This window comes from Gekko japonicus, unplaced genomic scaffold (assembly GCF_001447785.1).
Source record: "Gekko japonicus isolate JY-2015 unplaced genomic scaffold, Gekko_japonicus_V1.1 scaffold2270, whole genome shotgun sequence".
Classification (NCBI taxonomy): Eukaryota; Metazoa; Chordata; class Lepidosauria; order Squamata; family Gekkonidae; genus Gekko; species Gekko japonicus.
The window spans coordinates 11707-35648 of record NW_015164727.1 but is presented as its reverse complement, the minus strand read 5'-3'; the positions used below and the strand labels follow the sequence as shown (position 1 = coordinate 35648).

Here is a 23942-nt window from a genome sequence, read left to right as displayed (position 1 = left end):
AAGCATGTGCCACTGCAGCTGGTGCGACCACCAAAGCAGAAAGTGCTAAGTCCAGGGTGGTAGCCCTTGGACACCAGTTCAAATTGATCTGATGTCAAACTCACATCTCTTAATTAGAAAATGCAATATATTTTCTTGGGGACTTTTGTGTTACATGGCACTTTTTAATGTCGCTGGCTCTGCTGTTTTCATTGAAATAAGCCATGTAATTCTTCTCCTAATAGGAATTAAGAACCAGGCCCTGACCTGGATAGCCCAAGCAAGTCCAGTCTTGTCAAATCTCAGAAGCTAAGCAGAGCCAACCTGGCAAGTACTTTAAAGGGTAACTTCCATCGATTACCAGGGCCAAGACTCAGAGGCAGGTAATATCAAGCCACCTCTCTGAAATGTCCTAGCCCCACTAGGAGTCGCCAGAAGTCACCATGACTTCCAGGCTTGCAAGTACACACACAGACATACACAAATACTCACCCCCCCAAAAAAACCCCCCAACAATTTATCCAAAAGTAATGGCGCTAGAACTCAAATATACTGATGTTAATTTCTTAAGGAACATCACGTTCAATGGGACTTGTTAAGCACTATGTCTTGAAAAATTACAGCCCCCAGGAGAGCTTGTGATGATTGCAATAGACAATAGAGAAATGTCTTTTGATTATGACTATTGTTTCTTAAATATGAGAAACAGCTGGAGCAGTTGCTTGAGAGTAAAAACAAAATCTGAGCAGCTTGTCTTTTAAAAAAGTGTTGTGTGAGTAAAATTGTATCTTAAATGAACATTTGGTTAATGAATATGACCCCCATGCTCCAAACTGCACCCATAAGTGGGAACCTGCAAGGACTTGCAGGAGGCATGGCATTTCTCCATTTCCCCCTATTTCCTCTTGCCCTTTTCTGAAAGCCCCTACAGTCTCTCCCCTTTTCCTGGGTTGTCCTAGGGTTGCTACCTTCCCTTTATCTGCCTCTCTATCTCAAGCTCCCCCCCCACACACAGCCATGGGAATACTGTGGTCTAGTTGTGTGGTACTAGCCACTGGGCCAGGCCCTCTTGCAAGGTAAGAAAACTTCAAGGACTTATGGGATCACACCTCTCTTTCTCTGTATCCCTTCCCCACACTATTTCCTCTTTCTCTTTCCCTCCCACCAATATTGATATACCCAAACCCAAAAAATAGCATTTTGTGTGTGTGTGTGTGTGTGTGTGTACACACACCCCTACTTAACTTCTTTCTAGGCTGCAGACAGAATCTTCTCAGGAAACTTAAAGAGAAAGGATTAAAAACAGCACTGACTGCATCTATCTATATGTATAGTGCTAGATATAGATATAGTTTTTATATTCTATATAACAGCAGTAGATCACTAATAAAAAAGGACAAGATGTTAAAACAGACAGCAGCTACCCATCATATGAAAAAAACAAAACTTTAAAATAACCCTGTTAATGTGTGTGGGGGGATAAAAATAAATATATAATTTGACTTACTTTTGGAGGGAGCTGAACATGTGATTACTTTATTTTAACATCTGAAAAACAATTCACTATAATTGTACCAATTAAAATGTATAAATATACAATGTCATAGTCTGACTATCTTATAAATACTACTAGCTGCAAAGCCCGTTGAGGAGGAAGACAATGGGCCCTAGAAAGGTAGGGTGGGTGGGTGCAATGTAGTGGATTGGGGTGGGTAGACCAGTACTCCAGAGGCCAGGTCTACCAAGATAGTGGAAGGGGGTAGGTAGACCTGCTCTCCAGAGGCCAGGTCTACCAATGTAGTGGATTGGGGTGGGTAGACCAGTACTCCAGAGGCCAGGTCTACCAAGATAGTGGAAGGGGGTAGGTAGACCTGCTCTCCAGAGGCCAGGTCTACCAATGTAGTGGATTGGGGTGGGTAGACCAGTACTCCAGAGGCCAGGTCTACCAAGATAGTGGAAGGGGGTAGGTAGACCTGCTCTCCAGAGGCCAGGTCTACCAATGTAGTGGATTGGGGTGGGTAGACCAGTACTCCAGAGGCCAGGTCTACCAAGATAGTGGAAGGGGGTAGGTAGACCTGCTCTCCAGAGGCCAGGTCTACCAATGTAGTGGATTGGGGTGGGTAGACCAGTACTCCAGAGGCCAGGTCTACCAAGATAGTGGAAGGGGGTAGGTAGACCTGCTCTCCAGAGGCCAGGTCTACCAATGTAGTGGATTGGGGTGGGTAGACCAGTACTCCAGAGGCCAGGTCTACCAAGATAGTGGAAGGGGGTAGGTAGACCTGCTCTCCAGAGGCCAGGTCTACCAATGTAGTGGATTGGGGTGGGTAGACCAGTACTCCAGAGGCCAGGTCTACCAAGATAGTGGAAGGGGGTAGGTAGACCTGCTCTCCAGAGGCCAGGTCTACCAATGTAGTGGATTGGGGTGGGTAGACCAGTACTCCAGAGGCCAGGTCTACCAAGATAGATAGGAAGGGAGGGAGAGAAAGAGGGGTGATGGGGGGGGCACAACACAGAGAGATGGGGAGAATGGAAGGAGGGGAGGGAGAGAATGCAAGGAGAAGGAGAGGAAGGAAGGAAAGTAGAGAATGGAGGGGGAGGGATAGAAGGTAAAGGAAGGATGGGAGAGTGGGAGAGAGAGAAGAGGCAGAGGTTCCGGAATGATAGAGAAGAAGGGAGGGTGAGGGGGGGCGTCCCAGACCTTACCTTGTTGGAGCGCATTTCTGAGTGGGCGTCTCTCGGGCCGGCCGCTGCCGCCGCTGCTGTGGCTGCGGTGAGCGAGCGGGGAATGGCGGGGGGCCCTGGAGGCCTCTTCCTACAGGCCTGGCTCAGCGTGGAATGGTGGTGGGGGCTTGGAGGCCTTCTCCCGTCCGCCCGGCTCTGCAGGCAGGAAGGAGAAGGTGGCGCGGTCGTGCAGCCTCGGCAGCCAAGGCAGTGGGCGGGCAAAGACAGGTGGGCGGCCTCTCCCCTCGCTGAGCACAGCCGGGGCCAGTGGAGGGCGCCTGGCGAGCACGGCCACCTGTGTTGTCCCCAAGGCCAGCCGGGGCTGCTCCCCCCACAGCAGGGCCCGCCACCTCCCCGGGTGAGGCCGCGTGAGGTAACGGCCATTAGGAAAAGGCGCAGGGGGTGATGGGCTGCACCATCTCATCCGTGGGGTGTTTGAAGCCTGGGGGGGGGGCCAAGACAGGCTGCCACCGTTCAGCGCGGTTGCGGCAGAGAGGCCGGACCCTGCTCGCCCCTCCCGGAGGTCTCTCAGGAGCCTGAGAAGCCAGGTGGGGGGGTGGCCGAAGAGAGGCCGGTGGCGGATCAGCGCACCACTGGCGGATAGGCCCCACGGAAGGGGGGTTGAGTGAAGGGGGGCCTCTTCAGCTCACACCCAGCTGGGACGCTGCCGCAAGTCAGCATCCTCGCAGTTCAGGTGCTCCAAGGCGAGTGAGACCTCGTCCCTCCCCTCCCAGCCACCCAACCAATGGCACCCCAGTTGCCCTGAGGGAGCCAGCCATCGCAGCCAGAGTCTTCTGAGTGGCAGTTCTTCTGGCCAAACACTAACGGTGCGCATTTTCGAACATTGGTGCCCACTATGGCTTTATTATAAGGGAGAGATAAAACAATGGGTTGCATTAATCTAGAGGAATGAAGAAAAGGTTGAGTCAATAGTGCAAGAAGATTGCTAATTGGTTATCAGATTTTCTGGTGCATTTCAATCATCCATGTTCCTCCTTGGGAGAAACTTATCAATATAGAATCAATAACAGAGCAGTTGACACAAGAATTCTGTGTAATTTGAAGTGCAATCCTAAACAGAGTTACAACTTCTAAATCTACTGAAGTTAGTGTCTAGCAAAACTATCATTTAACTAGTGAACTAGTCATAAATCATTTTCTTCCAATCAAATTACAAAATTTATTATTATTATTATTATTATTATTATTATTAATTTTCCATTTATAACCCGCCTTTTCTGCACAAGTAGGGTTCTCCTCACAACAAAACATACATTGTAAAGGCTACTCTCAAACTTCCTGATGCTCCAGGAAGTAAGGAATGTGTTTTTCTCCCCATAGATGTGATTTATCTAGGACTGCCAGGCGCCTTCCAAGGGTGGGGGATTCCCAAGCCTCACCTCCCCCCACCAATCAGCTGGCCAGGGGGGACTTACCAGCTGCAGGGGGAGGACTAGGCTCGTGCTGCAGTGAGTGTGCACCAGAAGTGATATCATCATGCTGTCAGAGAAGTGGTATGCTCTGGTATTTGGGCAAGAACTCTATAGTAAAAATGACTTCTACCATAGAGATTTTGCCCAAATACCAGAGTGTCCCATTTCACTGGCAATGTGATGACATCTCTTGTTGCACATGGGAACTGACATTGCTGCATCACTGGTGATGTTGTTTTGACACTGGACTCAGTCTCCCCTTTCCAACATTAAGTCTCCCTCCAACCCTCGATTTATCTATTTTTTTTCAAGATAGTGAAACCTGCAAAGTGAAAAGGTAATCTTGTGAAATACTGGGCTATTACAGGGCCGGATCTGACATAAACGGGACTTTGTCGGGCTAGGCCGTGTGTTATAAAATGTAATGCCAGGTAGTGAAAATATTAACTTTATAAAGGACACTGACAAACACAATTAAAGGGTTTTTTAAAACTTAAAATACAAACATGCTTTAAACAGTAACACTCTTGCCATATCTTATCGAACAGTCTTTGATAACTGACACCTCCCAAACCTTTCCCCCCACCCTTAAAAGATGCCCACCTAAAATGGAAAGATGGTGGGATAGTGGGATTTGGCAATGCAATTTTTAAAATAAAACATCAAGAAAAAGCACAAGGATCACAGCAGAAACTAACAATAAAAACTAAAAATATAAAATGCTCTGAGCCTAGGAAAATGTAAAATAGCTGGGCATTGCAAGCCCCCCCCCAGGTCTACTCAGAGTGGCAGTGGCTCTCCAGTGTAATGTCCCCCTTTTGCCACCCAAGCCAGAAATAACGAGGCAGACACAAGTGATGGGTTTAACTATAGGGCCACTTTATTAACTGACAACTTTAGCTAGAATCAACGGCAAGGGCAACACAGCATGCGGTATGGTCAAGGCCAGAGGTCGAAGACCCCTCCCTTACCTCTTCAATAGGGCGAGCACCCTGCCCCGGGTGGGAGCCCACTACTGGGGCTCTGCCCCGGCCGGCTAGCCATGGCAGGACAACCCTGTAGCCCCATCCCCCAAACCGCAAGGTTCAAAGAGAGGACCTAAACAGGGCCATCCTGAAGGCAGTCCGTTTTCCCCGCCCCATGCCGCAAGGCACAAAGACTGTACTCACAGGACCCCTTATGACCTAAACAGGGCCGTCCCAAAGGCAGTCCGTTTTCCCCGCCCCATGCCGCAAGGCACAAAGACTGTACTCACAGGACCCCTTAAACCCCAAATGATGGGTGTCAGCTGGTGCTCACCGGACCGCAATCTGTATACCGCATAGCATCCTGCCTAAACAAAAGTGACCGACCTGGCTAACACAGCTCAACCCCCATAAACACCTGCATCACTGCTGCAGTGCAGGGTAGGCGAAAACACCCCCTCCAAGTGCCAAACAGGAAGGTGTGAAAAATTCCTACCCGGCCCCAAAAACTGGCAACCAGCAAACGCCTGCACTACTAACAGGGCGGGAGGGTGGGCCGACGAACAGCGCGGGACTGCTGTGGAGGAGAGGCGGAGCCTGGCTTTAAGCCTTCCCTGCTCTGCCCCCTCCAAAGTCCCGTATGTGCCCTTTTTGGCGCCAAACCCCTCTGCCTCTTCTGGCTGGGAGGCAAAGGCGCTTCCCCAGCCCAATGGCCGGAACGGCCGCGGGCTGTTAAATCGTGTTGCTGTGGGTTCCCAGGTTAGAATACTCTTTCAGGCACCCATTCTCAGGTCCATTCAGCAGTGGCAGTGGCTCTCCAGTATAATGTCCCCCTTTTGCTTTGGGTTCTCAGGACAGAATACTCTTTCAGACACCCATTCTCAGGTCCATTCAGCAGAGACAAGCTGGATTAAAACATCAGCCCTTTATTTGCAAGCAGACAACTTTAGCTAGAAACTGAAATGCCACTCCGTAGCTCAAAAATGGTTGCAAAGAAAGTGGATTTTCAATTAAGGTTTTTGGGCCCAGATATACTACTCTGGGACTGGAATGACAGCCCCTGGAGCGGAATTCCATTCACAGAATGCAGCTGCTACTCCCAGGGACCATCATTCCACTCTGGGGACTGTCATTCCAGTCCCAGAGTAGTCTATCTGGGCCCAGAAACCTTACAGGAAAATCCATTCTGCATTTTCTTTGCAACTTTTTTGTGCTTTAGCCCAGAGGAGCTTCCTGCTGGAGGAGAAACAAGCAAAGACAAGGCCTAGCCAGCTGGGAAGTTTGGCAGCCCCACTCTCCCTTGGAAGGGTGAGGACAGACATGGGAGGGGTGGGGTGGAGAAGAGAGCTATGGGCCAGATTAAAGCCTTGGGTGGGCCAGTTCTAGCCCATGGGCTATTAGGTTTAAAATTGAAAGATGGTAATTCAACTGCATTCTCAAAAGACAGAAGGAGTATAAATTAGTTTAAAGTCTTGTGAAAGGGATATAAATTAGTGGATGATCAACATGAAAAAATACTGCAGGATTGGTAGTTCCGGTTTTGGTGGGCTGATGGTGGCTGCATCCCCAGGGAGCTCCTGGGGGCCGATCCATGGACCAGCACAATGAGAGGGGGTGCAAATGTCCACACACCCCTGGGACTCTTACAATGGGTCCCTTGCCATGGGGTGCTGAGGGTTGCCTCTCTGCGGCAGATTGAGGCTTCCCTTTGCCCCGAAGGTCTCTGCGCTGTGTTCCCAAATGGGACTAAGCTATGCACACTGGGACAAGTGCTTGGAGGTACAGTGTTGAAATCGTTACCTGGTGAAATCCAAGTGATCAGATGTTGAAGAGTGAGTCCGTTAAAGCGAGAATACCAGAGAATGAGTGAGTCCCCTTTTACTAAAAGCGAGGGGGGAGGGGACTCTCCCCCAGAAAGAACAAATAAGTGATTTTTAAAAAGCCTTTGTAGTGGGGACAGAGTTTTAAGTAGCAATAGACTGCATTAGAGAGACTCCAGGAGTTAAGCAAAAGACTCAGCCCAGCCATGGGGGAAATGAGCATGTGGCGGCAGAGAAGGGCCCTCTGCTGCAGATTAAGGGGGGTGGATAGAAGAAGAAGATTGGATTTATCCCCCTCCCTTCACTACCCAAGGGAGTCTTAGAGTGGCTTACAAACTCCTTCCCCTCCGCAGAACAGACACCCTGTGAGGTAGGTGGGGCTGAGAGAGCTCTTGACAGAAACTGCTCTTTTTCAAGGACAGCTCTTATCAGAACTACGGCTTGCCCAAGGTCATCCAGCCAGGTGCAAGTGGAGGAGTGGGGAATCAAACCCGGTTCTCCCAGATTAGAGTCCGCACACTCAACCACTATATACAGGCGAGGCCTGTATACAGACGACTAAGCGAAGCTGTAAGCGATGGGTATACCATGGATATACTCAAAAAAGTCTAATGGGCAAAAGGGCGGATAGACTCTCTACAAATTTGGCTTTTAAAGCAACAAATGGAATGAGCCACAAGACTGAAGGCATGAATGTAAGTGGATTACAGTCCTTGCAAAAGAAAAAGGGACAAGTCTGACGGGCAAAAGGGTGGATAGATTCTGTAAGTTTGGCTTCCAAAAATAACAAATGGAATGATCTCTAAGACTGAAGGCAAGAATTCAAGCAGATAACAGTCCTTGAAAAAGAAAAAGGGATTTTGTTTTGAGATGACCAGTTCCAGTTCCAGCACGATAAAGCCACAGGGAAAGTGTTCAAGAAGAAAGAAGATTACAGTGTGGGAAGATAAAAAACTACTGCGGAAAATTTAATTATTAATTTGCTTTAAATGAAGGAGGGAAAAACAATTGTAAAATGAGATGTCACTGTTCTCTTAAATTTGTGTTTAAGTCAGTTAGCGATTCTCCTGGAATGCTCTTTATATAGTCAGATCTGATGGTTTGTTAACACAATTGATGATAATGATTGACCACTCTCAATGTTAAGAAAAGCAATTTTTATATTGTTAAGTTAATACTTTTATAAGCAGTATATGACCTCCAATTCTTGGGTTTTTAGTGGGTTTTCTTCCTTTTCTCCTATAGTTTGTAGATCCCCTCCCTAATTTCGTTCTAGTTTTTAGAAAATGCAAATAAAGAAATCCCCTATGGGGGGGCCATAAAAAAAGAAAAAGAAAAAATACTGCAGGATTCATTGGATACCTTGCAGCAAAACATTGGATAATAATCTGCAATATTATTTGGCTGTGTTCATTTACTTCATACATTCCTTCTGAGATTTTTGTTTTTAGACTGCTGTAATTAATTCTCGCAATTTAGACGGCTGTCATTGTGATTGCAATCTAACTTAATCAACATTACTTTCTAAAGGAATATACTGAGGGACATAAAAATTCAGCATAAGTATTATTGGAAAGAATCTGGGTGGTTTATAACAATGTCTTTGGCAGTGGATTCAGCTCCTGTATTGTGCAAAACAGCTAAGATTTTACCTATTCACGTTAAATAAATAATTGTATCTCATAAACTTATTATACTCTGTCCTATATCTGTGAAATCACATCTCTGTATTCTATCTTGAAACCATTTTTCTTTGATTGGTTTCTTCCATGTTTCACATTTAAAGATTTACTCCACACTCTCCACCCCCAAACACAATATGGTTTCCACATTCAACAGTGATACTGTATGGAATTACCAATTTCAAGATATCTGTAAAAAAAAGAAGAAACCCTGTATATTTTGGCATATAGAACTTTTTGGTTCTGTCTTTCCTTGACTATGCTATATAGGTATTTATTCATAATCACTTTTACACAGGTCTCCAAGATTTCACTCTCTATCAGATAAGCTTCATTCAGATGTCACAAAAAGATTTCTGTTTATGAGGTGAAATGAGCCTCAAATCATTGTGTGCCCCTTACCAGAACCTCTCAGATCTCCAAAGAGGCCTGCACCATTTCCAGCTGTTTTCAGTCTAACTCCAATATCTTGCAGGCACCTTAACCAATTAGAGTTTGCTCCCTCCCATAACCAAGTTTCTGAGAAACAGTTTATCCCTTGTTCAGAATCCTAGTTTCTATGAAAGAAACACCTAATATTTTAAGGCTTCTGAATTCAGATGTCTCACCAAACTAGAATTGGATGGAATAGTTCCTAAACCCCTGTCACTGCTATTCCAGCCCAAGGCCAATGAGCTTTGGCCAAGCCTAACCACGCCCTGTTTTACTCAGAGACATACCCAGGATGGACTGAGAGATGTGTTCTGCACTTTCCAAGTATGCAAGGACCCAATTCAGATTGGGACCATGCCATGTGGGGAGGAGGGATGCAGACCTTCTCTCAATATCATTTTCCCAAGCTGCACCAGCCACAAAAAGCCACTGCTTTCCCTATTTGGGAAACATAACATATAATTCATCCTTATACATTGACACATTCATACACACACACACACACCCCGCAATGGGCAAATAGTAACAAACGTGACTATTTCAGGGAAAGAAAACTGTACAGGGGGAAAATCTAAGCCCTCTACACATGCCACAGTCCCAATCTGTATTGGCCTGTAAGTACCTTGGAGCATGGCATTTCAGAATACTTCTCTCAACCCAATCCAACCTATAGATATTCCCAAGGAAGACATAATGTGCATAAGAATTGCATTTTAAGTCTCCACACCTCAGTACATTGAAAGGGGAGTGGAAGAACAGAAGGAGCACAAGAGCTTGGGGATTTGAGTCTCCACTTCACATACAGAAATTGTTCATGCCATCTCAATAGCATCACTCTGTTAGTTCTATCTATGCTTAAAGTTTTATAGCCAACACTAACTGATTATGTAATTTGTTAACTGATCACATTTATATCTCACCTCCCTGAAGCTCAGGGTGCATACCCTCCAGCAAATATGGATGTATCTGTGAATGAGTATGGATGTGGCCAGGCAGCATGGACCACAGTTCCAATTATAAGAACTCTTATTACCTGAAGACATGTAATGGGTCAAAAATAAGTTTACTTTTAAAATATAGTAACTTCTTTTAGAAGTTTTAAAATATTGTAACTTCATTAGAAAAGGAATTTGTATTTATTATCCCACTTGTTTAGGAGAAAAGAATGTAATTAATATGTATACATCCCATCTTGCTTTTATCAAATAATTTGAGATTGCAAATATAGGATTTCCAGGGGGGGCCTTAAGGATATGACTGCCTGTCATTTCAGAATACCACACAGAGGGTGCAATTCAACCGCACAATTAACTGCGCCATAGGCATGAATGCTGGGCAGATTTAAAGGGCTTGATTAGATGCAAACATCTGCCCAGCGTGCCACACCCATCAGCAACCCATTTTGCTCTGCCACAGAAGTGGAGTAAAAAGGCACTGGGGCTGTGGTCACACGGGAAGGTAATTTTGCTTTGTTCCCGCTTTAATTTAATCGGGAACATTTTTCTTCAGGTTGAGCTGATTAGATGCAGCCGGCCCCTCTCTTCCACCACACGCTTGCCTGCCAGCTCCTAAGGAAAATCGCCGTGCATTACCCGTGTTTGTTTTTTTAAAAAAGCTTCCAGTTTGAGCGCTTGAGCAAACATGTGCTTAATAAATCCATTATTAAACATTATTTTATGTTCATTTCTCTGTTTAAAGATAATATGACAGCTCCAGCAAGCCGCCTGCCCAACCAGCCCCGGAGGGGCGGGAAAGGGAAGACCGACCGAGAGGGCTGCTGCACTCAGCTCGTCTCCTCGGGGCTGCGGCAGAGCCTCCCCCACGCTGAGTCCCTCCAGGCGAGCCTGCCAGCCATGGGGCAGGCTTGTGCGGCTGCTGCTTCTGCCACCATTGCCTCACAAAAAAAGGCTCAGCCCCGCCGTCTCCGCCATCCTCCTTCCTGGGGAAGGGGCTTCTGTTTCTTACAACAAATTCATATTATCTTTAAACAGAGAAATGAACACAAAAATAATGTTTAATAATGGATTTATTAAGCGCATGTTTGCCCAAGCGCTCTAACCGGAAGCTTTTTTAAAAAACCAACAAACCAAAGAGCGATCAGACAGCCCTAATCGCAATCATTGCGAAAGATGGCTGTCCAGATGGGCGCAAGTGCCAGGAAAATGCTTGATTTTCCAGGGAGCAGGAAAACCTAGGAGCATTGTGGGAGTGAGCCAGCTTCAGCGCGGGAGGTGGATTTGCCTGTCTGATCAGCAAACTTAAATGCAGGAGGAAACAACGGCGAACACCGATCAAAAGGACCGTGTGACTGCACCTTGGGGAAAGTCCAGTAGCAAACGGATTGCTATGGACCACAGACGGACTTTCCCCTGTGTGATCGCTCCAGCGCATTCTCATGGTGTCGGAATGGTCTGACTAGGCCATCCTGACTTCGTGCCATTGTTTTTTCCCCTTTCTCAGTATACGCATCATCGCACATTGCTGTAGGAAGCCCTCAGTGTGGAGATGTGATTCATTGATCCTCAGTTTAAGCGCAGTGAAAACAAACGGGGGGGGAACCCCCAACTCAACCGCGATTGCATCTGATCACGCAGTGGCAGGTTATGCCCGCAGCTTCAAAAAACTGTGTGATCATGCAACTGCGCGTCAATTTCCTCCGGGGTAAATAGCCTCGCTTCCCCCGCGTGTGACCGCAAGCAGAGTTCCACATAGCAGGTGACAGCATAGTATGTCATCACTTTTTACTACTTATCCCAAGGATAATCAGATACTCTCAAAAAAAAAAACCCTTCTCATATGATGCTTTCCCTAGTCAACATACCAGTCACAAAAGTACGTAATCTATGATTTTGGCACTTAATTTGAATCAAGGATCACTGGAAATCAACTTGTCACATAATAAAAACACTATCTTTGGCCAAGTGTATAAGATTTCCCACTCAACTTCACTGTATAAACACAACCAAAGTGAGCGTACAAATAACTGTTTCTCCATGTGTCAGACTAGACAAGACACTAGGAGATCTGTAACTGGACCTTCCTGTTATTTAAAACTAGAAATAATGCCCGTTGCGGAAATAAATACAACGGGATCTAGAAAGAGGCTCTGGGAGAGTGCTCTCGCTTTGGGCAAACAGTGTCAGTTTCCTGTGGCGACCTCAGCAGGGTTTAATGACAGAGTCCACTGTTTTCTCCAGAGGGACTGATCTCTGCTACCTGAAGAGCATTTGTATGTTTGAGTTATCTGTAGCCCTCACCTGGAGAGTGGTAACCATTGTTACCCATTCTCCTCTCCCCTATGAGGTATGTTATGCAACTGAAAATTCCAACTGCCTTGCGGGGGGGGGGAGTTTGAGGTGTGGAATGGACTGAAGTCCAATCAGCTTCCATATGCAAAAGACCAGGTTGTCGCAGCAGTTGTGGTGTGGGCGGGACCCAGGCTTTGCCTTCTGATTGGTGGCGATATATGCTGAGGAGCAGTGCCATCAGCCATACACTAAGGGAGTGCATTTTAGAATTAGAACTTTGGCACCCACTATTCAATTATATATAAGGAGAGATATGCTAAAAGAAGCCATGTGAGGCTGCAGTTTGGATCATGGTTGTATGTATGAGGGGGTGAGGGAATTTGAACCCACCTCCCATGTGGTTGTACTAATTGAAATTGTATTATTATTATTATTATTATTATTATTATTATTATTATTATTATTATTATTATTATCCCTGTAGAGGGGGAAATGGGCAAAACACAGGATCTCTCTTTTTCTTCCCTTAGAGTTAATAGCTGCTGTGACCTGGATAGCTAAGTAGGATCAGCCTTGTCGGTATCTGGATGGGAGACCATCAAGGCACACCAGGGTCGGGAGCAAAACAGTACTGTGTGGGAACAGTCAACTGCCCCTTTTTGTAGCCCTGATACAAATAGTGGCCTGACATGCCTTCTAGCATTTTTTAAAAAATCTCAGAGAATCCAGTCACAGATCTCCCACTATCTTGTCAGTTTTGACCTCTAGTCAATTTGAGATCATACATTTGCATTTTAAATGCATTCCAGAGGAATGTTTGTGTGTGAGACAGCATCCAAGAATTACATATCCCAACAGAAATGGTTCACCAACTCTAAGCTAAATAAATTGGAAGTCAAGGGATCTCCACCCAAATATTGAGTTATGAATTACTGTGGCCAAATGAAAGGCGAGTAAAATCATTCCATTTCCAATGACTTCACTGGGATTTCATTCAAACTTCAGTTCTTATCCTATGCATGCTTGCACTGGCTTAGGCACATGGACAAATATGCATTTGACAAAACAAAAACACAGCATCTTTTCTCCACCCATTTCCTCTACAGTATCTGTTCCAGCAACAAATTTTAATGTGAGGAAGGAAGGAGGCCTAGTTATTGACATATGTTGGGCCTTGAAAAGAGAATCCCTTACATGCAACCCCAACTGCACTGCAAAGCACTAGCTATTAGCTTTGAAGGACAACAACCACCACAAAATAATATACTGTTTTCGAGAACAGCAATGTGACTGAGCATAGGTTCTCCTGTTCTTTCAAACCAAATGCATGAATTATTTGATCCTCCTGTGACATACATTGTTAGAAATGTTTGCCTGGGCTTTGCTACAGCAGGAAAAAAAATGCTGTGCAGGCAGCTATGAAGTAGGCGTGTAGGCCGTGTCTCCCTTTATAGTTGAAAACAGATTGAAAGAGGAAAGGAATGTTTCTTCCTGTGGACCCACTCTATCCCCTTGGCAGGAAGTTCTTTGCAGCTGCACTGTTGGCCACCTGTGACAGCAGCCTTCAATAGCTGAATATCCTGCTGTAGAACTCAGCTTCTGGGCTGTCCAGGATGATTATTTGGAAAGTAAATGGTGACTTTCCAGGTTTTTAAAACATAGGAAGACCAGTTTCGAAGAAAATGCTGGAGCACACAAGGTCAGTCCTTTTTGGCACTACCCCTTAATATATTGCCTGCTTCCTATTTTTTAAAAAATAGTTAGTAAAGATCATATACCTATTTAGGAAGTCAAGGCCCATTTTTGGATGAGTTCCTCAGGTGTTTATCATGTCACAGAATGGTGAGTGAGATATCAGATTAGAGCACGGGCCACAGATATTTCTGAATAATTGTTGTTATGCCAATTTGCCCACTTCCCTATTAAAAAGATGCGGGGGGGAGGGGGGAATCCTCACATATGTCTAGTCTCTCCTATTTATTCAGCTGAGCTGCAGCAGTCATATATAATATTCACAGTAATCCCAGGAGTTCAAATTGTCAGTATATGAAGTCTGTGAATTAATGGGTCTGTGTAAGTAAGGGGTACAAATGCAGAATGGAGCAGGCAGGATTGCTGTAAGTGATGATCTGCTGTTACACTGTATATAAAAATTGGGCATCTGAGAGCATATAGACGCAGGTATCATACTGACTCACTGGAGAAGGTGATCATCCTAGGAACAGCTGATGGCAGCCGGAAAAGAGGAAGACCCAACATGAGATGGATTGACTCAATGAAGGAAGCCATGATGTCCTTCAGTTTGCAAGATCTGATAGGATGCTTTGGAATTTGTTAATTCATAGGGTTTCCATAAATTGGAAATGACTTCCCAGCACATCAACACCATACTGAATGTGTATTTGTAAAAGAGAAAGTATACAAAACAGAAGTCCTTGGAACCTGTTTAGACGTTGTGGAGAAGGAAAATTGGGACTATGATTTCTGTCTATGTTTTTGACCTCCAACTGAAGGTGTGAATACAGTTTATGCTTGTGCAAGTTGTATGAATGGAGGTTCTCTCAGCATGGCCAGGAAGCATGCATAAGGAACAGCATCTAATTGGACATATATAGCCTAAGTACATACAGTTATTTAATGTATTTATTTGGGCAATAACTAGCCTGTTTTTCTCTACTCAATATGGATGTTACAATATCACACACACATAACCAGAAAAAACAAATATGTAAACCCAGGTTAACAGATCTGCCTACTATCAATAAACTAATTCTCCTCCCTGTGTATTAGTTCATTGATTATAAGTACATGTGTTATCCTGAGTTTAAATATTTGTGTTTTTCTGGTTGCATTTTTCTGGTTGTGTTTTCTGTTTAGGAAGAACAGGTGATAACAGCTCTTCCCTTGATGGGAAATAAAATTGTATCTTAAAGGAAAAGTAATATGGCCTACTTTTTCTTTAAGATATATTCCATATGTTCAGTAGCAAATGCAAATATGTCACCTAAAAAGTGATAGTGAAAGTGGAACAGACACAAACACTGTTACAAATTTGCATGCCAGCATGTATAACATCAGCTTATGCCAGAAAATCCAATTCATTTTAATATCCAATATGACAGGTGAATAAAGCACATGGTGGGGGGTGGGGGATCACGATGGTAAATCCTGCCCCCCAGCCTACAGTCAGTACACTTGTTGGATATAGCCTGTAGTCACACAGTCCGTACAGTCATAGGCTCTTCTTACAAAGTCAACTGGATGAGAATCTCCCTACATGAGTTCAACTGGGGATTGTTTCAACCTCCCATTGCATTTCTTTTTAGGTCAGTACATTCATAAGCCTTTCCCTTGAAGCCTCAGAATAGAGGTGGGAAATGCACAATGAGTGTTTCCCTATGTACGAATGTACACTAAACATGAAAATTAACATGAAAGAAAAGGCTAGGCTATAACTTTTTCCCCTGGCATCTAATTTTCTATTTGCAGTGACTTTGAGGAACATTCATCACGTGATCTGTCATCTGAAATTTGAAATCAAATATTACATTTTACAACAGGGTCCATTGTCTTAAGCAGGGCTCTTTTTGTAGAAAAAGCCCAGCAGGAACTCATTAGCATAATAGGCCACACCCAACAGCAGGAACTCATTAGCATATTGGGCCACACCCCTGACAGCACAGCACATTAGCACGTTAGGCCGCACCCCCATATTACCAGAAGTGTGGCTATCCAGCCACACCCACCTTTTGCTTGTTATTCTGTTTACCCTGTTTGTTGTCAAAACCCAGGGCCTTTTTTTGTAGCAGGAACTCCTTTGCATGTTAGGCCACACACCTAATGTAGCCAATCCTAATGAGTTTCTGCTGTTGGGTGTGGCCTATGATGCTAATGAGTTCCTGCTGTTGGGTGTGGCCTATGATGCTAATGAGTTCCTGCTGTTGGGTGTGGCCTATGATGCTAATGAGTTCCTGCTGGGCGTGGCCAACTTGGGAGCCAGCCGGAACTCCGTTCCTATGTGTTCTTGCCCAAAAATAGCCCTGGTCTTAAGGTATCTCTAACTTACAAAAGCATCTTATTTAGCTTATTTGAACAAATGAAATGAAAGAAAATCTACTTATTCTCGTTTTCTTTTCTTTATTTGATGTGTGTGTCCCTCCTTTGCCTTTAAAAGCCTTTGCTTCCTCGGGAAGCTCCCTTTCAGAAATGCTACACTATCTGTAAATGGCTAAGTTCATTGTTCTGGTAATGCTACCAAATTAGCTGATGAAGCAAAAGAAACAGTTGGCCATAAAACTAACTGCGAACACAAAAGATCCTGGCAAATTTCACAAGTGTGAATTCACTGCAGAAACAAATTAATATTAATGGAAAAATCTGGGCTGCATTCCCCTGACTGTACTTGGCCCATTTTACAGAAGTCTCCCCCCCCCTTCAAATTGCAAAATAACTGCTCTCTCCCACAGAATAAGTATTAAGTTTTGTGATGTATGTTAAAATGCTATTAATCAAATATAAACATCAGGACTAGATTCCTTCCAGATGACCAAACATTGTGGTGGGATTCCCAGCAGTGAAGATATCCCCTGCTAATCTCATTGAGCGCTTTTTTCTTCCTCCCCGGGAACTCATCTTTCTCACTGTAAGTATGTAAAAGGTCATATGTTTCCACAGACTCACTGCCAAATATACTTAGAAAGAAAGGGGTTTTTGGAGTCTCTCCTGGTCTCTCTTTCAAGTTGCTCTTATTTTCCTTTTACTGAACAAAAAGTCACAGAACTCTGCTGTAAGTCAGTGCTGAGGTAGCTGAATTTCTGCTTTTTTGTTCTCTGTTATTCTGCTTGCTTAAACAGAACCTGAATGCTAGACATCAGGCTGTGCTGATGTAGACAGGGGTGTAACAGGCCGGATTAACCCCCCGGCCAGAGTAACCCCAGGTTAATCTGGCCGGCTGTAACAGGCCAGATTCACCCCTCGGCCAGAGTAACCCCGGGGTTACTCTGGCCTAGGGGGAGGTTGGCATCTGTGCTCGCCTAGAGCGCAGGACCACCTCGGGTCGGCCCTGGTTGGTGGGTGGAGGCCTCAAATGCAGCAGGGGGTGGGGTTGGAGCAGAGGGCCAGTTTGAATCGCTCCCGCCTCCCCCGTTCTGTGGCAGCACTGGAAACAAAGACAAACGGAGGCGAGCTCTGGATTCTTTCATTAGAGAAATAAAAAAATTTTTATTGTGTGTATTTAAGAAAGTTTCACACAGGAGAAGAACTTCTGCAGCCCGATCTGGGGCCACACTCACTCCCTTCGCACAGCATATTATGTCACGCGATAAATAATACATTTGCATAAATAGTTTCATAATTTAAGCATCGTTATTTCAAGAATTTAAATAGGACAATTACAAAAAAATCCATCGACTATTAAATAAATAAATAGAGCACTCGTCCCGGATGCAAACAAGGCACGGAATACTGGCTGCTCCGAAGGGAAGGGTCTGGGCTCAGACTGTGGTCTTTGGCATCTAATCGGGAACGATCTGTCCCGGGAACGTCTCCTTTTACGCAAACAGGGGAGGGTGGCAGAATTGCCAGGCTCCCGAGATAAATGGGTCAGGAGTGCTGGTCTGAGAACTACTTTGAGTTCCGTTTGTTCTGCAGTTTTCTTAGCTGCCTTGAGTCTCAAGTAGGTGAGGTGGGGATATAAATACCTTTGAATAAATAATTTAAAAAATACATTGCTAAAACTAGACCAGGACTTCAAGGGGGGGGCGGCGGGGCGGAAGGAACCCCACTCCATGGCGAGCAAAAATTAAAAAAAACATTTCATGAACAAACTCTGCTCAAGTGCCTTATAGAACTGGCTTGCCGTCGGTTCACACTGTGGTTTAGGTGTTTGCCCTTCCAAATATCGAAACGGCACAGGCCTGTTTCCGTGAACAGACACGACGGACCGGACCCTCCGTCCATCAAGGTCAATATTGTCGACGGAGGTCTTTTGCGTCACCTCCTGCCTGGAGGTGGAGCACAGGCTCTTCCACTGAGCCACAGACCCGCAACTAACTTGTATGGAGCGAGGGGCCAAGATCCAAGAATGTCTAGTCTTGAGACCCTATCGCTGCTCTTCCGGACTCACAAATCTCTCCGCCAGCTCCTTCCAGTGTGTGGGAGGGCTTTGACCCAACTTCCCCCACTCAAGAGAAGCAGCCGGGTGAGAGAGTTGGCCCAGGGCTTGTCCTGTGCCAGCCTCTTACAGGGCATGATGGCACTGAGCTGGCATTGCAACCACAAGCAAAAGTATTTGCCTTGGTGGTGCAGCACTGGAGAGCGGACTCCTAGGGCCGGACTCTGCCACTTCCAGTGCCCACCTCTGCCCTGGTGCAGTTCGCTGGGAAGTTTGGAGTCAGCCGCACACTGGCATCAAAACTCCTCCAGCCAATGGCGCTGGCATGGCAGGATTGGCTGGACATCGCCTGCACGCCGATGAGCAACCACGCCGCAGGGTCCGAGCCACAGGCTGATGTGATGGTTCACCCAGGAGGGGCCGGTTGGCCGACACAGAGGAAGGGAAGTCGCAGGCCGGCCCAGTGATGAAAACACTGCACGGCGCATCCAGCAAAGGGAATAAATTAACACCCTCGGAAATCTCACCGCTGGGAATAAATACTATAAATACAACTCAATAAATAAATACTTTGCAGGCACGTCCATGGGGCCAACTGAGCTCCAGCACCCCTCGTCCACCCACGACTGGCCCACCGCTTGGCCTAGCGAAGGCAGGAATGGCCCTGAGCGGTGCTGAGTCCCCATCCCTTGCGCACCCTCAATAGGTCCAACATCTACCGGGTTGAGCAGAGAAGCAGAGAAGGGTCCCCCAGCAAGCGAGGAGATGGAGTATGAATCAAGGGGGCTGCCCCGTGGAAATGCCGTGTTTGGGGGGAAGGGCGGAGGAGAGACAGGCCCCACAGGGCACACAGTCCAGTGGGGAAGTTCCCCCACCCCACCTGGGCACCATCCCAACTGCAGAGCAGCACGGTCTCGTGTAACGTTCGTTTCGGGGGGGGGGCTGAACCGGAGAATGCTGCCAAGAATCAGGTCCTCCGACAACATCAACCGACTTGGGCTTGTGGAGGTGGCTCTCTCATACCCGAGGAGAGAAATGTAGAGGGACACGCAGGCCCGTTTTTCACAGGTCGCTTTGGAGAAATGGCCCCCAGGGGTCACCGGGACCACCCAGTCCCGAGAAAAGGGGCTGTAGGCTTTAGAAAAAAGCTTTCATCCAAGGTGGGGGTGAGCATTCTCAGTGCCTCGGAAATGCTTCCCCGTCCCGTGGTGGTGGGCCACGGCTGCCGGGAGGAAACCACGGCCCCCTTTTCTAGGACCCCCGAGGGCCGCCGGTTGAAATGAACAAGAGCTGTAGAACAAATACAATACTGGGGGGTGGGGGGGTAATACAGTGTCCGGTCAAACAGATGGGGGGGGGATTTGGACGTTGCCGTTGTGACTGCAGTGGCTTGAAGTGAAGAGGCGGCGGAGGCCCTCTCAGCTGCTGGAGTCGGACTGGGGCAAGACGCAGGTGCAGGCCACGGGGACCTTGATGTAGTCCACCTCCAAGGTGAAGCTGGTGGCTCCGGTGTTGTGCGGGCAGGGCTTGCGGCGCAGCACCATCATCTCTTGGAAGACGGGCACCGAGTTGAGGGAGATGGTTTCCCGGCCCGTCTTGACATCGATGCAGCCTCTGCAGAGGCAATACGCGAAGGCCAGCCGGCGCGGGTAGCGGTTCTCGTCTTCGTTGACTCTGTGGCGAGGGAAAAGACAGGTGAGGTGGAGTCGGGTCTCCGGGCTGCTTTTGTGTGGGCTAAAACATCACCCCTCCCGGTCCTTTGGGCAGAGGTGTTGGCCAAGGGGTGGGCTGGGGGTGGAGGAGTCTCATCCCTTTACGACATCCGCCTCTACCAAAATGTCCCCTAAAAATTAGACCTGGTGGCCAAGGCCCAGATATGCCTCGAAGAGCGCTACGCTCAAAAGAGCAACACCTCCTGGCGGTCCCTGGCCCGAAGAACGCCCGTCTCGCCTCAACCAGGGCCAGGGCTTTCTCTGTCCTGGCCCCACCCTGGTGCAACAGGCTCCCTATTGAGACGGGGGCCCCGCGGGATCTCCTTCCATTCTTCAGGGCCTGCGAGACGGAGCTCTTCCACCCGGCCTTTGGTTGAGGCAGTGGGTGGCCTCCCTGAGGTTGCTGCCACCCGTCCATTTACTGGCCACCGATAACTGGCCTTTGATTTGCTTACTGGCCACCGATAACTGGCCTTTGATTCGCTGCACCATCGGGCCAGGACTTTATAGCTAACTGACGCTGTTTCAAGCTTTAATTGTTAGGATGTTTCATCGTGTTTTAAATTGAAATTGTATATTATAATGACCGCTCGCGGGATGGGCAGGATATAAATGCTGAGGCACCCTGCAAAACCTTTCCTGGCGCCTGCCAAGGGTGTTTCGATTAGAAAGTGAGGAGGACCTGGTGGGGCTTTTGCCCAGCCAGGCATCTGATTGGCCGTCGGAGATTTGATGGGCTGTGCAGGTTTTTAAAGACATGGCTTTGGCAAAAGCTGCCCCCACAACATAAGGATCTTCCCTGTGTGACTGAAGGTCAGCTGCGACAGCCATTTTGTCGTCAGCTTCAACTCCTCCGGCAGCCATTTTGTGATTGCGTCCACCATGGTGTGTCAGCAGGCACCCGCAAATTCAAAAAGGTTGGGGACCCCAAAGTTGCTCTAACTTTGATATGCAAGCTTTTCTTTTCTGTTTTTTTTTTTAAGAGGCCCTAAACTGTAGTGTACTTTTAGCTTGTACATCAATCTGGCTCTTTCGCATTAGGACACCCTACAGAGAGGTGGACCAAAGCCAAAAACCCACCAGAGAAGAAAAGGCTGAGCAGGGGTGCGAGAGAAATTAGGGGCATTTGGAACAGACCTCCCCAAGCCCAGAGGGAATCACATGGGGTGTGAGATTAGAACCCAGGACTTTCTTTGGCTGGCGGTTGCTCCAGTGTTGGCTCCTCTCAGGGATCCCCAAACTTTCTGAACCTGCGGGCACCTTTGGAATTATGACACAGCGTGGTGGGTGCAACCACAAATCAGCTGCCACAAATGGGTGCACATTCCAAGGGAGTCGTTACCGGCTAAATATCAGGAGAAACTTCCTAACTGTAAGGGTGGTTGAGCAGTGGAACAGTCTGCCTTGGGAGGTGGTGGATGCTCCTTCGCTGGACATTTTCAAGTGGAGGCTGGACGACCAGCTTTTGGGTATGTTGTAGGTATGTAGGGCTCTCTTTCAGCTGTGCTCCTGCAGAGTGCAGGGGGTTGGACTAGATGACCTGCTAGGTCCCTTCCAACTCTAACATTCTATGATTCTCTGAGGGGAAGAGCCGATGGCTGACGCAGCTGACTTTCAGTCACATGATAAAGATTACATCTCCAATGGCCAATAAGAAGCCTTGCTGGGTGTTATGTACTGTGGTTGGAACAACCCAGGACTGTCTACCAGAGGCTGGCTGAGCTTGGAGCGCTAGAACAACAGCTCACCAGGACTCTGGAGGGGACCAATGAGAAACCAAGTTCTGTAAATAGCCTATCGTTGGGAGTTGGGTGCCCAGTATTTAACACTGGGCAAAAGCCCCACTTGGCCCTGACCCCTGGCCTATCTCGTCAGTCTGCCAAAGCCACGTGCCCCCCCCCTTTCCTCTCTCCCCTCCTTACTCGTGGCTCCAGGGCGAGATGGACCGTTCGTGGACGCTGCTGTGCGGCACGTTCTGGAGCTGCAGAGCCGAGCAGTTGTAGCCCAGCTGCCTCCGCTGCCTCCGCCCCTCAGACGACTCCTTTCCCAGGTACGGAACCAGCAGGACGGCGCTGTGACGGTCCCACCGCCTCGACCTGCTGAGGAACTCGATGGGCACCTGCCCCGCCGGCACGTCCTCCGGGTTGAAGCAGTGCGGGTGGTGGCGGTGCTGCCGTCTGGCCTCCGCCCAGGCGAGGACAAGGAACGCGAGCAGGAGAAGTGTCCTCTGGATGGCGGGGGGAGAAAGAGACAGAGAGGCCTTGGGCATTAGGGGAGGAGTTCCAGTTAAGCAGAAGTCATTTGTTTGTCTCATTTGTACACCCCACCTGTCTCCCCATAGGGACCCAAGCAGCTTATGCCATTCTCCGGTCAGTTTGGTGTCGTGGTTAAGTGCAGCGGACTCTAATCTGGGAGAACTGGGGTGGATTCCCCATTACTCCACTTGCAGCCAGCTGGATGACCTTGGCCCAGTCACAGCTCTCTCAGAGCTGTTCTCTCAAGGACAGTTCTGGAAAGAGCTCTCTCAGCCCCACCTACCCCACCGTGTGCGTCTGTTGTGGGGAGGGGAAGGGGAAGGAGTCTGTAAGCCGCTCTGAGACTCCCTTGGGTAGTGAAAGGCCAGGGGTATAAATCCAATCTCTTCTCCCCTCCTCCTCCTCCATTTTATCCTCATGACAACCATCAGGGGGTGTGAGTGCCCCTAGGTCACCCGGTGAGTTTCCATGGCACAAGTGCGGATTCGAACCCGGGCCTCCCAGATCATTCAACACTGAGGCACAACATCAAAACGGTCAAACCGTACGTCCGAATGGCAATTTCAGGAAACAACGTTCTTGAGCCAAAGGCAGTAACGGAGCCCGCTTGAGGGGAATGGTTAAGATCCGAGAGAGGCAGGCTCAGATCCCCACTCGGCCGTGGCAGCTCGCAGGGCAATTGTGGGCCAGTCAGTGACTGACTCAGTCAACACTCACCCTGACCTACCATGCAGGGTTGTTGTGAGGGGGAAATGAAGGTGGGGAGAACAATGTCGTAACTTGCTTCGGTGAAGGGCACATATTACTACGTCGACAAATAAAGTGTATAGGAAACACACACACCCTTTTAAAAGAAGACAGTTAAATTAATTGGTATCCAGAATACGAAATGTTATTTCCAATTGGAATTAAAGGGAAAGAAGACTCGAATGTTGGCAGGTGAGTTCCAGTTACAAGGGGTGGTTTCCTGATTTAGTTTAGATAAAGTTTTAAAAAATCAGCGACCGAAAAAAAAAATCAGTCTAAAACCATGCTAAACACACACAGCCTTATAGTCCCCTAGCTCTGAACGCACTTTCTGGCCGGCAGATCCACTTTGATTCGAATAGAATACATTGTGGGTGGCATGCTGATGGTCTCCACTTTGAAAACAGAGAAGGCAAATACTGTGAAGAGTAGATTCCAGTGGGTAGCCATGTTGGTCTGAAGCAACAGGACAACGTTTGAGTCCAGGGGCCGGGGCCGGCTCGCCCGCTAGGCGAACTAGGCCTTCGCCTAGAGTGCGAGCCGGACGTTAGGGCGCAGAAGGAGAGGCAGGGGCGGCCACCAACACGCCCGGCCAGCAGCTGGGAGGAGCGCCGGGGCTGGGAGGAGCTCTGCCGGCTGCAGGAGGAGGACGCACGGTGGCGTGGCCAGGGCGCGGCACTGTAGCTGGCCGGAGGAGGAGCAAGTGAGGGGGCGGAGGTGGAGGCAGGGGTGGCCGCTGGCGCTCCTGGCCAGCACCCCCCCCCGCGTTGCCTTTCTCAGCCTCTCCTGCCCGGCGGGGGCGGGAGGGAGGGAGGGGCATTCCCTGTTAAGGAAGC

At 47.7% G+C, this 23942-nt stretch overlaps 1 protein-coding gene across 1 annotated transcript in view; it reads right to left on the bottom strand.

Moving 5' to 3' along the window:
* Positions 1–19806: 19806 nt before the first annotated feature.
* The window catches only part of IL17C (interleukin 17C), a 6513-nt gene continuing 2377 nt past the window's right edge, over positions 19807–23942 (bottom strand). The window contains exons 2-3 of the mRNA XM_015409595.1: positions 22027–22331; positions 19807–20066 (exon numbers count right to left, since the gene is read on the bottom strand). Of these exons, the coding sequence (XP_015265081.1) occupies positions 19811–20066; positions 22027–22331 (561 nt within the window). The 3' untranslated portion in view covers positions 19807–19810. The remainder of the gene's footprint in view (positions 20067–22026; positions 22332–23942) is intronic.